Here is an 18,500-nt window from a genome sequence, read left to right on the forward strand (position 1 = left end):
GCCACAGCTTTAACTACTTCTGGGAAGTTTTTGGAAAAATATAAACCAAAGGTCTTAATATCTGAGTGTTTCAGAAACAGTTAGACAGTATTTGCTTTCTTTTTCTTTTTTATCTTTTTCTACTGACAAGAGTAAGCTTAAACACATCTTTGACAAAATCTTGTAATCTGTTAAATTCTTACCCGGATAGGTTTTAGAGCCTGAGCATCAGGAAGAAATTTTAATAATGTGGATGCAGCTAGCAGCAGAAAGGATCGATTAATTGAGTCTCCCCCATCCAGACCAGAGAGAGACAATTTGTATAAACCATTACAAGACTCATGGCGAACGGCAGTCTTCATGAAAAACAAATAAATAAACGAAAAGATGACACATATTACTTAGAAGACATTTTTTTCTTTTTTTGATTTGTCTTTCATATATATATCTAATTCAATTCCTCTCATAATACCTATTAAGTTATTAAGGCAGAGTGTGCCTTTCTAGAAATATAGTTACAAATAATACACACTTAAATTAGTTATAGAAAAATGCAAAAGACACACATTTAACAAAATAACTGATTTGTCTGTGCCTCTTGCCTCTTCTATTATGTATTTTCTACATTGAAGATTACAGCCAGCTACTGAAAGAGAAAATATTACATTACGGGGGGGAGCGTGTAGGCTTTTTCTGTGATTAGGTAATAAAACACAATAATAACAATCACCCCATCATGTCCATATTGCATCTTTAAGCAATCACTAGTAAATAGGAAAATTTCCTACTATGCATAATTATGCTATTTTCAAGGTTTTATTTCTTACATCAGAACAAACCACTTAAAACTAAGCAAAGATATTATTCATTAATGACAAATTTTAATACCAACTTTCACCTCATTTTATGATGAAAGGTATAGCTGGAAAAATATTACAATAGGGAAAGTAGAGTTAGACTAATCCACGTTAGAGGTCATCAGCTAGAAATTTCAATTAAAAAATTACCTTTAAATGGAAGCCAAGAATGAAGACTGGAGTTTGTAACAGTAACTGGTTTGCAATCAACCACAGATATGCCATCTTACGCTATATTTTAACTACAGAATGATTGCTTCTTAAACAGGACTCTAAGTACTGAGTCAGATCCTGCCTGCTTTCATCAGGAAACATGTTTTGAATTTAATGGAAGAGCACCCTCTTGAAACCAGAGTTAATCTTGTTCCATACTATGCACTAATCAGTAATACGATAACCTCTCCTTTAACATACCTCGGGAATAAGAAGGGTAAGTTTCTTTAGCCAGTCTTGCAAATGATCGCTGTCCGCCAGACTGGATTTCACCAAGGAACAGCAGTGAGCCCAGCTCACCAAGAGCCACATCGAATAATGAGTAACTAAGAAAAAATGAGACGAGAGTACATCACGCTATAACTCTGAAATAAAATAGGCTTTTTAGGTTGAAGAGTTGCATAGTTCTGGCACATACAGCATTCATTTCAATCACACTAACATATAAGACTAAATCTTTATTGGCACTTACGATACTACCAAAGCTGAGCATTTTACCAGTTTGGTTACCACATACTGACCATCGCATTACTGATCCCAATTATGTTACCCAAAGTATTACCAATGTGGGGCACAATTTCTCCCCTTCACCTCTACTTCTTAAAAAGCAAGCTGGAACTTTGCTAATGGGCTGCATCAGCTCTTAACACAGACTTTTCTGTGGACTGCTGCTCTTCAGAAGACAAGAATACAGCTGTTTTTCCTACCCAAAACAGCCCTTCTGGAGAAGAAGACACAGCTACAGTACAAAATTTCAGTACATCTAAAACAATTTCCAAAGAAGGAAAGCAGGGCAAGTCCCCTGGAGCTTCTCCGTGTATTCCCATCTAGACTACAACAATCCTCATGCCACCTAAGAATGCATTTTTACAGAACTTTAATGGTGGAATAAAAGAAACATAGACTTTGCTATCTTTAATAGGTTTTCATTATTATTAGTTCATAAAATATAACCATTTGCAGCACTGACCTTCATGTCTTGATCTGTGATCAGACTGAGCTTTCAACACCCTGAGCAGGAAGAAGATAAAACCATTTGAACTTTATCACAGAACATAACAGATTACCATTTAGAAATACAAGTACATACAAGTGACTGCAAATAACAGCACAGTTACTCTTAAGTACTAACTAAGAAAACTAAAATTTTAATCTTAAAAGGGTTCATTTCTTGCAGTATTCAAAATCAGCAACAGTAAATAACTATTACATCTTCAAATCACTCTCTTACATTTTTACTGACTGCAAGCTAACAAGTTAAGAAAGAAAAAAAAAAGACCATAACCCCCAACATCTTTATTTTAGCCAAGAAAGAGAAGATGTAAAATGGAACCACGACAGATCCATAAAGGAGAAAGATGGCATTCTTCATAGTGAACTACACTTTGAACAAGCCTTTTAAATTTTAAACACGTCATTTATTTATTTACTTACTTTTTTTTTTTTTATAAACTGCAGTAAAGGCTCTATGAACTTGAAAACATATTGTATATACTTAAAATTGTTACTGTAATTATGCTAGAGGTTAAAGCTAGGCATGTGTGTAGACCTGGCTGGAAATGCTCTGAGCATCTTTAACAATCTTTTAAAAATATGGTAAAACACACTATCTATTACTTGCAATCAAGTAATTCTACATCAAATGTAACAAAAAACCATGACTTCCCCAGCACCAGTCCAATTCTGTCACTATCCAGTCCTATGCAGAATTGCTTTTCTCAGGATGGACAAATGGCAAAAAGGACAAAAAAATCACTAACACCTAGTTTCTGAAGGTAAAATTTTGCCTTCAATACATGCACGCCCACTAAAACAATATGTGGAATTTCAGAAGCAACAAGCTAATGTTATTTTGGTTGTGAATAATAAATGCAAACAGGCACATCAACAAGCTTTTGCTTATAAGCAAATTTATTTTCACGATTTCTCCTTTATATTGCCTTGAAATTGAGAACGTTAATTGCTACAGAGATAACAAAGAAATAGCTTTGTCATGAGAATTTATACGAGAGCATATCTTGCATATTTTGTGCTCCATGTCATATATCCTGAAGACCAACTAGTTAAACAACAAGATGATTACCTATTTTACACATTCTCTTTTTATTCAATTCTGGCAATTTGTTTAGTTCGGTGATTTTCTATCACTGATAACCTCTGGGAGTTCCCTCCAATACTTATAAGGGTAAGTTACTACAAAAAAAGGGGGCTAAGAAGAGCAAGTCTTACGTCCATAGACTTAAATTTCTGATATGGGTGTTAATGGCAATTAAAACAGAAAGAGCTATTCACTTAATTTAAAACAGTCAAGGAAAATGTGCACACTTTAATGGCTTTATTACAAGAATAAAAAGATATTGTACCTAGGTGCCAAGTTGTCATATGTATAAGCAACTGACATAAGTCGCTGAATCAAACTGGTTCCCTGGACAAGTACAAGAAACACCTTTAAAAATTGAAGTCAAAAGAAAAAAACAGTTAATATAACAACAAGCTTTTTGATCTGTTTTTAAATTATTCATACTGTATGAATCTAAAACAAACCCACCTGTGTAGAGGGAGGAGGAGCAAAAGAGAAATGATACCAACTCCATAGTTAAAAGTTATATTCTGATTTTTATAAAAGCATGTCTAAAATCCTGTGGTTTATTGAGTAAGTTTAGCTGCTAAAATTTTATTCTGCTACTCTTTGAGAAACAGTTTAACTGAAAAGAGAAAGTAATGATCTATTCAATCCTTTCACTGAAAGAAAATTGTTTTTTAAAGCATAAACTGTTAACTTTCTTTTAAATACCTCAGGCGTGAGGGGAGAAGGCTGAGCATGAGGTTGTGTATGCAAATTTATCTGGTTTCTTTGTGATCAACATGTATTACTGACTATCCATTCATTTAAATTATTAATCTTTACAGAACCTCTGTTGGGCTACACAGAATTTACAAAATCTAAGTCTGAAGAAAATCTTTTAGAATATTTATCTAGCAAATCCAATGCAATCAAAAATACACGTCAATGACGATTAAAAATCTAAAGCCAGTTATTACTACCAGTAACAGCATTAATTACTGTCCCTCCCTTATAAAAAAATTAATATAATAACAGAAGAGTTAGTATTTGATCATTTGCCTAATTCACAGCAGCTTTTGAAATTTAGGAATCTATTTTGTCCAATATATAATACTTAGAGAAGAGTTAGGGTCTGGCCACACAAATAAGTTTTTAAGAACAACAAATGGGAAGTTTGGCTTTAGCGCAGAGTTCAGATCTACCCTTTCTGGCGATCGCAACTGCTCCCGTGCCCAAAACCAACCTATTTTCAGGGAACATATCTCTAGCCATCCAAAGCCAAAAGACTATGGATTAAATATCAAGCTTGCTCTACCTCGAGAAATGAGGACGCAAAAATCTGGGAGAAAAGTTTACAGGTTTGGGTGAATGTACCATACACTCAGATATTCTTAGGGGGAATCTAAGAAGGATTTGGTGAGGATGGTGACAGCACATAATGACAGCCTACCATAAAAACAGGAGTAATTAATTTGGAAAACGAAATGCAAGAAATAGGGATAAAGCCCTGTAATTCTGAAATTCCTGTTTCACATGCTCAAATTCCCATTTACACTGTTTCCTTGGACAACTCATCAAAAAATCCTTTTTGTTCCAGCTTCTACATCTGGTAGGTTTTAAGCAATTAAAATTGGATAACTCTTTAGAGAATAACTTCTAGGATTTATATCAATATTAATAATTTTTTCACTATGTTTTTTATTTTATTACCAAACCAAAGGCTTCACACAACAAATGAGCCTTTATTTTTTTGTGACCTTTCTAAAGTTCACAAAATAGACATACTGTTTATCTCTTACCTCTGTTAAACGAGGTATATGAAGGCCCTTTGCATGGTCACTTGCAGTCTTCCTTGATTTGCCGGGCCACGTTCTTTTTCTGTGACTCTCTGCTACACCAGACCAGGCAAAGACATCATGGTAGGCTAAATCCAGATCCGAAGGATCAACTGCAAACTGGCATATCAGCTTCAGCAAGCAAGCAAGACAATCTAGCTGCCACTGTGAATAAGAAGAAAAATGCAATTTTCCTTTTTTCAGAGATTTATTTTACAAAATAATTCTTTGTCTATTCTGGAATTTGAAATAAAAAGCTTAAGTGAACTATAAACACCTAGAACTCTTAAGCGGCAAGCCCTAACAAAAACAGACACTAAAGAGGAAGGGTATTAAACAAAAGTTACTTGAGGATATTTTCATGATCTAGACCTATTAACAGGTGCATTCAGGACATGATTTATTATACAGTGCATGAAATAACACAGAGGAAATAGTATAAGAGATTAAGTCCTACAGTCGATAGCTTTCCCTGCATTGTATTCAAACATATCACAGGCACATGGTATACAGAAGTGCTTTGAATGAGAATACATTTAACCACGTAGAGTCAAGTAGGTACTACTTTAAAAATACCACTTGGTATTGTAACACCTCTCGTCAGAGATGAAAACCACTGCTTCATTTAGTGACTTTGGAGATGAGTCTTCACGGCCCTCAGCCAGGCGGCTATGCCCAACCGCAGCACGCGGTCAGCTCCACCCGCAAAAGAGGCACTGTGAGAGTCAAATCAACAGCAGCGCACCGCCGCGCCACAGCAACGTGTGCAGGAGATCAGCTGCCTCCCACCCGTGCACAGAAGCCCGCAAGATTCGGCACGACCTCAGGACACCGCACTAACGCATCTAGTTGCAGCACCAGCCTTTGCGTTATTTGCACAGTGCTGTGCAGGCTTTCCGGACAGGTCAGCAAAAGCAATCGGACTATCTTTGGCTTAGAGACTGAATAAGAAGAATGCCAATTTGTTTCTAATACTTAAATAGTTTTAGAACAAATACTTAAATCTGTTAAAAACTACTATCAACCTTTTAATAAAAAAGTACAACTGTTTTCTTTTCAGCATGTGAGATGCTTTGTCACCAATTTTATACATATATGTGCATGTTTCTTTCTTATTTTCATATATACATGACTCAGAGCTTGGGATATTTCAATTCTTATTTATCAAATGCCTAAGAATTGAAAATATAAGAGAGGAAAATTTTATCTAATAAAAAATATGAATTTACCTCAGACTAGTAAGAGCGTAATGATGAAAAAAATAAATGATATAAGAACAATTAATACTAATGATCATTATTGGGAAATGTCTTTATTAACCCCAAGGCCACAATGCTAGCAGCTTGTGTCAATGCCAACAACTGGAAACATTCCAAGGAATGACGTTCCTTGGCCTCTTCAAAGAGGAGGATAATTAACAGATTATTGCTTTTAAAACAGACTATAATAAAAGCTTCCAAATTAGCAATCTTCCCTAAAACAAAAAAACCAGCAAAAACAAAGTATGCCCTTTTTATTTGGCAAATTTTGATTTTTGATCAATGCTGTTGAAAATATTCCTAAAGATGGAACCCAGGCTTCTTCTCTAGAAGTGCCTAAGTTGTACTTTCATTCTGCAAACAAAGAATTTTTAAGACTAGAGAAAAAAGCACAACAAAAATACCAAGAAAAAATACAAAGACTGGCTTTAAAATATGAAAAGTCTGAAATAAAAAGAAATTTTAAAAGAATAAATTCTTCCAGGAAATTCAAATTTCCATTTTCCTTTGTCTTGTGTAGATTCTGTGGTTACTGACATCACATTCTGTAGCACTTCTGTATGGATGAATGACAAGAGCATTTAACTAAAAAATAGCACTTCACAGTTGATCAGCTGAGCCTTCTGAAGTTTATTTTATGGACATCAATACTTTCCACTTACTACAGAAAAGTAAATAAAACAAAGGCTGATAGTAATGGAAGTCTCTATAAATGACAGCTATGTTATTCTGGAAAAAAAAGGGTGAATAATCACTTACCACAGTCCACGATTCCTGTTCTTTAGGTTCTAAGATTCCAGAATTAAAAATTTCTAGCAACTGTTGGAGCCCTCCAGCAGCAACAAACTGTAAATATATTTTGGAACCAATGTGAGAAAAAAAGCAGATATATAAATATCACTAATCTTAGTTAGATACCAATCTAAGCTTTATAAAACAAAAATCTGATAAACTATGCAGCTGGCTTTTTTAAGAAGGAAAAAAGAAATACTTGCAATTAAGTACGACAAATTTACAGGCCCAATAACACAGAAAACCTATGCAAAACTTCACAATGTTACGCTTATATTTGAGATCAAAAACTCTTAGATATATGATTTTTAAATTGATTTTCATTTTATACTATTATTAAAAAACTACATTACATATTGCAGAATACTACAGAAATATCAAACCTTGCAGCTCCACGTGTTTTTACTGTTTTCTATTTGATCTTCACTTGAATCATCTGAATCTGGGTAAAGATCACTGTAACTTCCCTAAAGATAGACAAGAAGAAATAACTATAAAAACAGCTCAAGAATTAAAATACGATAAAACAATTCATCAATATATACTTTGATTCAGAGAGAAAAAGATACAGTCTGTGCAATAAACCCTATTACCGTAGATTCACGCCTTATTCTTCTATTGGGCTTTCCCAGAGCTTCAATAATTTCAAGTGCGTATAAAAGTTTATGTGCACTTTTTATTCGCAGAAGATCCTTCCAACTAAAGCCATCATTACCCTTAAAAAATAAAGAAGACAAAGAACAATTAAATAATTACAGCTAACATTGACCTATCTAAGAAAAGCAATTGGAAGGTTTTTAAAGGGACATGGACAAATTATTTGTTTTTTAGTTTCATCTACTATTTGAAATCAAACAATTTCAAGCATATTTCTATTCATGAATAACGATCTGAATAATGTGAAAACTGCAGTGAAATTTCAATAAACCTCCAACATTATTAAAATTTAAGGTGTATGCAATTTTGAAGTAGAGGAAGACAAATATACTGTGAATTATAATTTCCACCTGAATTTTGATGTGTGTGTCTATAAAGAACCGTAATATGTAACTTCAAGAACTTAAAACATGCATACTTTTTATCGATTGGGCAAGGAAACCACTAGGTAAATGCCATGTTTTGAGCTTGCAGAAAAAAACATAAGAAAGTATTGCTACCACAACAGCTATAATATTAAAGCAAAACTGTAAGTCTGAAATATTTTAAACACACTAGGCTACAGGTGAAGAAACTGCTGTTGCAATTGAAACAAAAAGACTGATAAGTAGCATTTGCTAATTGTTTCATTCATTAAATTCTTTTTTTTTTAAAGAAATCATAAAAACAAACATTGGAAACTAAACTGACATCTTAGAACAAAAAACCCCCAGTCCCATCCCCTCTTGTTTCTCAGTGTGTTTAACATACTTCCTCTTTAACATTCCTCTTTAGGGAAAATTCAGCACTAAAACACCCATGCATAATAAAGATAAACAGTTAAAATAAACATTCTTTGTTTACCTGCTCATCCGAAATACTTTGGAATGCCTGTAACATATTAGGGCACGTTGGAAGAAGCATTAACAGTTCCCAGACACGTCTGGATAAGTTTTCTGCATGGAGGTGGAGCTCTTCACATCTTGCACTCTGACAAACCATAAAACAAATATTCTTATTAAAATTTGATTTTGTGAAAATAACCTCATTAAGATTTCAGAGGCCAAAAATATATTTATTCTTAATTGACAAGCTATTTGTTTCCTCTTCAATGTAAAAACAAAAATAGAATGTGATGGTTGAAGTCTTGTTGAAGCTGCAAGAAACTGTTACACCATCTTCATAGCATATCACATATATGGAAATATTTGAGTGTAAACAAAACTTAAAAAGAATCTACCAGTTCAAACATACTAGTGGTTATTTAACTTCACACAAGCTAGTGTTGGCATATAAGCGATAAATCATAAGTTTTTACAATAATACCTTTGCAAACACTTCTTTAAACCAATTCCCATCATTAATCAGCATACCTATTTAAATAACTGATATTCTCTGCAGGGAATTACTTTTTTAGAGCATCTATAATATTCAGGACATTATAAGTGATATCAGAACAATGTAATTATGAAAAGCTGCAAATCATGATAATGATACCATATATGAAATTAAATACGCAGATATATCTGACATTTGGATGGAACACAAGAAACAGGCCAGATAGGAAAAACAGACCTAATTAAATTAGACTGCTATGTAATTATTCTAATAGAATTACTTTAAATTACCTCACTGTCTTCCATAACCACCTCTCCAGAAGGTGGCTTAAAAGAGGCAAGCATCTCTAACAAATCAAAAAGGGTTGTAAGATGAGGTTCTTGCAAAAGTAAAAGCATTGGAATGTTGTCCTTTTGAGGAGGAGGTAGGCAAGATGCTGGAAGCTGAACGCCTTCACCTTTGCGTTCTCTCCTTGGTGCACCCAGTGACACAAACACCATCTAGAAAGAGAGAGAAACAACAGGAAGGAGAGAGACAACTTTAATAAAGCATATTCTGAAGTCACGGACATGTTTTCAACAGGATCAGAATTAAGAACTTAAAGTTACATAAATATCTTTGCTGTCAAATCTTTACTGAGCAGCATTTCAAGCAACTGTCATAATTCAAGGTTGGTTCTGCTTTCACCTAAGGCAGTTATGGTGTGGTTGCACAAATAGCAGTGTGGTTGGAGAAAGTGGGGATTTGTTGTATTGGCTTAACCACTTTGTGGAAACCCATTCTCAGAAGAACTGCTCCTGCTGACTAATTATCACGTCCATGACATCCAGCCGTTCAAACCGAATGGCTCCCTACAGTTCTGCAAGTGTAAGAATTCACCTGATTGCTCCATAGCTCAATTCTATAGAATGATTTATGTTAACTAGAAAAAATTCCTTTAAATTTTGTTTTTTTTCTTTTGAATTAATGCAATTCATGTAGCAAAATGGGCTAATAAACCATTAAACACTTAGTCCAGAAAACTTCTGATCTGTAACAGCAACAGTTGAGACAGACTCTTAACTGCTACAAACCAGCCAGAAATGGCAGACGTAAGCATACCAGCCTGCAATAATCTTTCTAAAAGTGTGTTAATAGATCTTTGAAGGTGTCTGGTATGAATTTACTTTTCCTTTAGATGGAGACAGGTATGTGATGATCACCTGGAAAGTTCTGTCATAGTCCCACCTCTCTAAGAGAGTCATAACATCATTCACACTTATACAAAATCAAACTAGGCTTTTCCATACTGTAAACTTCAGTAAACCTGTGAGTAGATCACTCTACCAGGGACTCTGAACTGAGATAAAAAATTACAAATAAACATTATAAAATGCTTCAGATTTAAGCAATGAAAGGAGAGAGCTAACCACTGCTGCTATGGAGTTGTGTTCAATAATTTAGACAAAATCTGACTACTTGATTCTGTTTTTTCACTGGTCCCACATTTTCCTTGATGAACGTAAAAAATTGAAAATTTTTATTTGGTCCTTGAGGTTTCAAATCTGCTAACGTAACTAGAATTTGGCTTTTAAAATTATTAATTATTTTCAAGACTGACAACAGCAGCAAGGACTAAGAGTATTTCTCTGAGCTTAGAGGTAGATGCTGGGAAGCACAAAACAACTAGTTTCAGAAAACTATAGGATGTTTCCCCCCCCCCCCCCAAAAAAAAACATACCTTCCACTGCCACCTACATTTATCAGTTGCACAAGACAAAAGCAACATACCAAGTGGTGGCTGTTATCTATATACTGATAATACCTGCATATCCTTAAAACCCAGCTCATGAAGAGTTTTTTCATCATAATCAGTTGTCAGTTCATGCCCAGATGAAATCATTCTCACGGGTCCCATGAGGCCACCTAGGATAAGAACATATTTCAGTAAATTTCTGGAAACATAGTTTCATTTTCTAATGAAAGCCTTATGACTTATTTTAAAAAGTATAACCTTCAGCAGCAATTAAAATCAGACAAAGATTTAAGGCAATATACTTACGGAAACCAGCTATTAAACTAAATTTCCTTGCATGCCTTTGGACATACCCTTTTAAATACCAGCTCACCCAATCTTGTAGTGAAAAGTGTCCACAATACAGATTAAACATGCTTTTCATATTTTGTAGTAAGAGTTATACTGTGTCAGTGAAGAATGCTGGGAAATGACTGTGTTCATCAGCAAAATCCCTTTGTATCACAAAATTGCGATAAAATCAACAAAGGAAAAGAAGCACAAGTCAATCTCACTTAAAAGTAAGCTTGAACTGAAGATGACATATACTTCAGAAAGGAAAAAATGAGAACACTTTCCACAGAATTCTCAACACTGAAGAAGAAATGTGAACAACTAAAAGATTATGAATTTAATTGGTGCAGACAACCATGGACTAACCAAGAATTAGGCTGCACAATGAACCTGTACCTCAGAATGCTCACGGAGTCCCAGCCACCTATGCAGGGGCACAGAGACATTGGCTTTTCACCCACTACTCTTATTAACATGCTTTTCTGAACATTAGGCCCTAGCCAATGAAAAGCAGCCCTTCCCTGTCACTGTGCTTTCAGCGCTGTGTTTTCAATACAGCTTCTTGAGAAAAGCCTATTTCTTGAACCTCCTGTAGGAGCCTTGGGAAGAACTGGGAGTTTTGTAACCTGAAAATCCTTCAAAACATTGTATTACTCGCCAATAGGAACACAGCAGTCAAAGAAATGGGTTAAAACCCAAAGGGCTATGTATATGAACGCAGCGCGGTAAGCCTGCTGCTTCGGGTAATTATGGAAAGCAAGTCACCTGCAGCTGCACGGTCACTGCCGACGTGTGCACACAAACGCAGGGGATGCTCCCCAAAGCCAGCAGAGACATACCCGCGCGCTGACATTTCTGAACGAGAGCAATCCAGTCAGACGTATACAGCATAGCTCTGACAGGACCACCAGGGAAATAGAGATGTCAGACAAATACACATGATCCTCAAATCCGGCCTGAACAAAATTTCTGAGATGTTCTTGAGGAAAACTGGATAGACAGCAGCCCTTCAAAGACATTTGTCAATTAGCAATAAAACCATGAAGATTTTATTTGGCGTTGGGAATAATATCGCATATCTATCACTCTTCTCATCGTCTCCAGCTGACTGCTTTGGAACATATCAATGCAGTGAACACTTAAGATGCAACACTTGTTCACGAGTCCCAGCAGCAGGAAAATGATTTCTGTCCTTAGCCCAACTGGGAACACAGCAAAGTAACATTTTGCACAAAGAAGCTGGAAACGGAATAGCCATCATATAGTGGTGAAAATGTAGGTCAACTGGAGCACTAAATGAAGCGAACAGCACAAGAAAGTGCTAGTTAACAAGAGATGAAATAAATATAAAGAAAGGAAGTAAAAAAATATTTACAAGTCTAGAACTCCAAGAGCCAAAAGTTGATACAAATATCCTGTTTTTTCCATCTACTCTCTGAAACTGAAATCCCACCAGAGAAAACAACTAAAAACTGACTAAGAACAAGAAGATTTGGCTCTATAAGGAGAAGACGAGAGAAAAACTTATACTCTCACATCACGAGCAGAAAGATTTTAACTTTTATTGAAATTCGATAAACCCTATTCAGATTTCTAGCTTAGTTAACAATATAGTAGCCACTTCAAGTTCGTAACCAGAAATGGGGTTTTGTAGTAGGTTTGCTAATACTGGTATATTAAAATGGACATAGAAAAGGTCACAGAGACCTAACTGTGCAGTATGGACCTTGCAGCAGAAGCCTCCTGTGATGCAGAATGACCTACGTTTTTTAGTCTGAGCAGTCAATACACAGAACTACAATTCAAAGATCTTCATGTCCAACAAAATGCTATTAAACTTCAGGCGTTTTTTTCATCTATACAGAAGATTCCCCAGGATAGGGCATGGCTGAGTAAAACTGCAGGTTTTAACCTCAGTTTCAATCCTATCTTCTCAAATTAGCAGCTGAAAAGTGAAATTCACGTGATGAGATTATTTGAAATACAAATGGCATGCACAGAACTGTGCAAAGACACTGCCTTAGGAGTTTGGTTAATAGAGATTTACCCAGTAACAGGATTTTATACGTCTAACAGCTAACAGGTACCAGTTACAAGATGAAGCACTTAGAAACATTAATATAGATTTTAAACGTAGGAAAGGACACTGTGTTTATAACCCAATACTTACAAATTTTATGGTTCTCCGATTTCCTATAGTTATGTTATGTTAATAATCAGCGTAATAAACACAGAAAAATTAAAACAACACCCATGAAATGTTAAGTCAGCTCTGCTACAAAACCACTGAACATATGTAACATCACTGAATTGCAGCAGCTGTAGGTCTGCAGTTCTGAATTGCCTTATTCCCACGTATCTTAAAACCCAGCTGAAACAAAAATAAAAATGTCTGCTATGTGGCCATATTTGGTGGAAAACAAGATAAGTTTCTTTACTAAGACAGCTTCTGAAGAGCAGCTGGAAAAAAGGACTTCATAGAAAAGCTGAATAACTGAGATATCTAAGATTCAAAGTCTGGTCCACCGATAAGGTGTCTCATAAAAACATTCTTTTTTTAAAGTTGCTCACCCATGAAGACAAGCAAGCGAGATTAAAGATTAACGTTTCCATGTTTACTAATAGTCAGCAGAGTTAGAAAAAGATGTTCGTGGACAGAAATTGTTCAGATAATATGTCCCTACCTACTAACTCTTGCTCATAATAAGGAAGAAAGAAAACAAGAACACATTAAAGAGAAAATAATTCAGAAAACAAGATCATTGTGAACAGCCATAGCTGATAAGGAATAAAATCTAAAAGAATTAGGAGGTAAGAATTCTATAATAGATAGCATTAATAGGATTCAGAAAACATCCTTTTCTTAAAGGATAAAGCACAAATTTCCATTCACTCAAAAATGTGGAAAGAAAGGGAATAACAATAGGAAGCATTTGCATCACACTATAGGCAAGCAACGATCACCTCAGGAACAAGGTGACGTTCCAAATTAAGAACATCAATATAGGATGAATGATCATTTTTGCAATAGGATGATCATAACTTAAAGAGTGGTTGCAGGAATAAGGAAAATATTACACCTGACTGGAATATATGCATGCAGGGTATTAATTTCTTATACAGAGCCAGAAATGCATACATTTGACAAAATACAAAATGAGGTTCTATGTAATAGAACCTACAAATTAAAGAAAACAACATAATTAATTAAAACAACAATGAAACGGAAAATAACTTTTTTTGGGGAAAAAACAACGCAGTTCATTAAAAGTGAGCATATGCCCTCAGCAGAGCATAAAATACCGGTATGAGTACTATAGCTTACCAGGGAAGTCACCTTTGCGGCTGCTTTGGCCAAACTCCTGAAGCTGTGCTTGTTGATTTATCTGTTCCTTCTGCAAATTTTCATACCAGTGGGTAACTTCTGCCCGTAGATCAGCCACCTGATCACTAGGATACATTTCAATAGTCATCTGAAATAAAACGGATGTTTTATTTTTCAAAGAGCACAATGGCTTTACTTACATTTAACAACCTAGGAAATAAATCTATCCGGAAGCAAAAGGGCTTTTAACTACCTTGTCAGGAAGTCCAGCTGGCTGACATACAATTCTGAGTGGTAACGACTGCTTGTCACTCAGTGCCTTCAAGTGACTGCTGATACCAGTGCCTTCGATCTGCCACTGTCTCAGATGATAGGCAAACCTTAAGGAGCAGGTAAAAACATTGACAAAGTATTTTTGTCAAAACTTATTTAACCCAACATTTGATAAACAATGAGATGACAGACAAAACTTGCACCTTTATTCTCTGGTTTTCAAAAATGAAGAGGGAATGATTAATATTCCGTCTTTCAAATAAGAATAAAATAGCTTTGAAAAAGTATGAAAAAATTACTTCTTTGGTGAGGGCAGAGGAGACTTGAACCATATTCATCTTTCTTTTTACAAAGACAAGGGCCAACTCTCGTAACTGTTTAAACCTTATATATTACCTGTCAGAATTACCCATTAGTGTCCTTACTTTACATAAAGAAAACCCAGGAAACTATTATTCAAATTATTAGTTTCATCATTCATTCATCATTATATTAAGAGGAATGTAAATAAATTCTGTATCCAAATATATCATTGGAGCTATTTACCTTCTCCTAAAAGCTTCCAGGTGTGTCTTCAGCATTAAGAGTCCTCTTTCAATAATTGTGAGACTTGAGTGAGAGTCTTGCTCAAGATTACTAGAAGCTATCATCAGACTCTCCATACACTTGCTAATAAATTCCTGTTCTTTTTCAAGACCAGTTTTACCTGCAATATCAATGTTAAAATAAGTTATACAAGCACAAACTTGAGGCTATGCCTTTTAATACTAAGGATAAAGAGAGGATAAACTTAGATATTCTTTAAAACATTTTAAACACAAAACAAAAATAAAACTGCAATTTCTTACCATTAATGTAATAAGAGTTGATGTACTGGATGGCTGCTCGACTGACATCACCTGACTGCGCTCTTAAAGCAATACCCCAGAACTGGTCCATGCCACACAACTGTTACGACAAAAGGAAAAGAAACACAAACCCAAACAAAACATTGCCTCGTGATTTTACTGAGCATGGTGCCTTTCTGATCTGAGACACTTATTTGCTTCTTCGTGCAATTACTAAAAATACCTCTGTCCTTCCTGAGCTCGCTGCCCTGCATCAATTACCGTAACATTCTAACTTTGACAGAAATATTTTTATATTTTGAAGCATAAGGAAAACTAGTTAAATGCAGAAGAGTGAGTTTTAATTTTTCACAAACAGGAATACTTTTAAATGAAACGTTAAAACCACAACTATTATTGGTATTCATTAAAAGAACAGAAATTTTCATGAAAGAAATGCCTCAATTGGAGACAACAAAAAATAATTCCTATATATTATATTTCTAAGATAGTTTCTCTGTAAAAAAATATTTTAGAAGAAAAACTTCTAAAGCATACCATACGTACACTGAAACGTATTTTACAATACATTACTAGTCAGAATTAAGTATGCCAAATTCTGTGTAAAGATTTCATCTAGTCTGAATATTATTTATAAAAGTGAATGTTACAAACCCATTCTTTAAACACAACAGCTAACACTCAACAGCTAACATAACAGTTCAGTTACGCTAATATGATAAACTGCACAAAGATACATAGGAAACAGGTATCACTATTTTTTGGTGTTTTCCTATCTCTTTTTTCATCCCAACAGACAAGAACTCATGCTTAACATCATGAAAAACTCAGGATCCTTAGCCTCCTTTATTTCCATTTCACTGTACCACATTTGCAACTTCTGAGACATGGTTCCAGGACTCCCCTCAAGGCAGAAAGCTGTACTGCCTCCACCACTACACGGCTGTGACATCAGTGTTTCAAACCAGTAAACCAAAGAATTTTCATGATAAATGCTGTTGCAGATAAGTAATTTAATTTTCTCCCCTCCTTTGGAAAGGAGAAAAATATGAGCACAAAAAAGGGCTTACCTCTGAGTTTGAGCCACCATCATAAGCACTAGTAGCCAGTCGAGCCAAATTACACAAATGCTGGAAGAGGTTTAGACCAGTCATACTAATAGTTTCAGGTTTTAGCTGTGGCATCTAAATGAAATAAAGATACCTTAGTATGAAAAGAAATTTTTCAGTGAAAGAACAGATAGCAATGACATGGATGGCAATTTATTTCACTAGCACAGAAGAATTTCATTGTTACTACAAATACTATTCAAATCTGGCAGATCAATTAAAATTTGTTTTTGCAAAAGATGAGACTTTGAATTTTATATACAATATAAATTATCAAAGCTTTACTGCTGCAATTTCCAGCTCATATTTTCAGTGGACATGCAGATGAGGTTTATACACGCTCCCAGAAAGGAAAAAGTCTGTTTTTTTAGTCAGGTAGCTGTGCATCAGAAGGGAAAATGTAAGTTTTTTTATAGTGCTACATAGCTTCAAACACGACACAGGCTATTTGCAAAGAAACGCTTGAGTAAACACTAGTATGAAAAGAATTTCTGCCAATCCTTTCCCCTCTTCTGCCAAAATAGAAAAAAATCCTTGCATTACAAGTAGGGCCCTCCCAGACTGCTGTAAAGAGATATACTTCATAGAAACAATTTAAAATACATTAAAATAATGCTGATACAGAAAGAAACACTTTTATTAGAATTAATAAGGTTGCAATAACCTTACATACCTTTTCCAGGAAAAGATGCTTGTAAGTCTCCATACCCATAGCATGCTGATCTTTACTTCGTACTTGATTTAAGAACCAGTGTAGTGCATCATCATAGCATTCAGAATCTTCCACTAAGCAATGCCACAAAATGTCCACTTGTTCTAAACTTAACCCTAAAATTAGAAAAATATTTTAAACTATCCCTTTATAACATCAAACGTCACCCTACATAAGCATGAATACACAGAGAAATCACAATTTGCCAATACAAAAAGTTTTCAGAAACAGCGGAAGAAAAAGGCACCACTTACCACTTAGGAATCATTCACCTTTTCCCCCTTCCGAGCTGGCAATCAGCTACCACTTTTGGTTCCAAGTGCTGTCAGCTTTCACTAACCCAATGAGTAGTGCGGGCTGACCTAGGACCTCGCACCAAACAGCAGGTTGCTTCTCAGTTTATAAATAACTGTTAGGCACATGCTAAACTCCAACTTTGAGCTGGGTATGGAGACTGGGGCTGTAAATAGTATCTAACTATTTTATTGTTACTTCTTTCCAGAAAACAGTGGATTTATTTCCTTAGTTTGTGTATGGACATTTATGGTCCCAGTAAGGTTCCAAATTTCTTCAAGAATCATTGAGGCTATTCTTTCAGCAGCAAGTATGGTGTTAGGAGGTGTTTCCTCTTGGCTACAAATATTCTCATTCCTTCCTGGACTGTACTGAAATGACCAGCAGGGCAAGCCATGTATTGTATGCCAACTTTACTACTCTAACGGGAACACCTAAATGATCCTTCCCTTGTGTCACTGCAATAAGTTAACCCCAACACTGAATGGTAGAAGCTTACAAGGACTTAGAGAGCGGCCAAAGGGACAAGTTCATGGAAGGGAAAGACACCAAGGGTTACTAAACACAGAAAATCATATTCAGCTGACAAAGTCCCCAAGCTCAAACTAGCCAGGGGCTAGGAGAGTATGAGGGAAATAACATGCTTGCCCTGTCCTCACTAAGCATCTGTTTACATCTACTGTTTTTACTCATCCTCCTGAAAGGGATAGGCCCATCCCTAACAAATCCACCCTTCCCCCTTGTCCTCCTTAGGAAAAGGGTGGGGGAAGAGGTGGTTAAAGAAAAAGATAGCTAGAAACCATACAATGATAGGGAACAACTAATGAAAAACCAGGAGTGATTGAGCATCAAAAGGTTTTTAAAAAATAATAGCCAACTGGCAGCGGGGATTGAACA

At 35.4% G+C, this 18,500-nt stretch overlaps 1 protein-coding gene across 5 annotated transcripts in view; it reads right to left on the reverse strand.

The window, feature by feature from the left end:
• The window catches only part of USP34 (ubiquitin specific peptidase 34), a 141,982-nt gene that overhangs the window by 54,860 nt on the left and 68,622 nt on the right, over positions 1 to 18,500 (reverse strand). For all 5 annotated transcript variants that reach the window (XM_026064130.1, XM_026064129.1, XM_026064132.1 and 2 more), the window contains 17 exons: positions 17,271 to 17,425; positions 16,559 to 16,672; positions 15,489 to 15,588; positions 15,187 to 15,346; positions 14,621 to 14,747; positions 14,368 to 14,515; positions 10,779 to 10,879; positions 9,265 to 9,474; positions 8,501 to 8,626; positions 7,594 to 7,716; positions 7,384 to 7,467; positions 6,968 to 7,054; positions 4,914 to 5,114; positions 3,413 to 3,495; positions 2,020 to 2,060; positions 1,251 to 1,375; positions 183 to 335 (listed from right to left, as the gene is read on the reverse strand). In XM_026064130.1, the coding sequence (XP_025919915.1) occupies positions 183 to 335; positions 1,251 to 1,375; positions 2,020 to 2,060; positions 3,413 to 3,495; positions 4,914 to 5,114; positions 6,968 to 7,054; positions 7,384 to 7,467; positions 7,594 to 7,716; positions 8,501 to 8,626; positions 9,265 to 9,474; positions 10,779 to 10,879; positions 14,368 to 14,515; positions 14,621 to 14,747; positions 15,187 to 15,346; positions 15,489 to 15,588; positions 16,559 to 16,672; positions 17,271 to 17,425 (2,138 nt within the window). The remainder of the gene's footprint in view (positions 1 to 182; positions 336 to 1,250; positions 1,376 to 2,019; positions 2,061 to 3,412; positions 3,496 to 4,913; positions 5,115 to 6,967; positions 7,055 to 7,383; positions 7,468 to 7,593; positions 7,717 to 8,500; positions 8,627 to 9,264; positions 9,475 to 10,778; positions 10,880 to 14,367; positions 14,516 to 14,620; positions 14,748 to 15,186; positions 15,347 to 15,488; positions 15,589 to 16,558; positions 16,673 to 17,270; positions 17,426 to 18,500) is intronic.

Source organism: Apteryx rowi, unplaced genomic scaffold (assembly GCF_003343035.1).
Source record: "Apteryx rowi isolate R43461 unplaced genomic scaffold, aptRow1 scaffold_21, whole genome shotgun sequence".
NCBI lineage: Eukaryota > Metazoa > Chordata > Aves > Apterygiformes > Apterygidae > Apteryx > Apteryx rowi.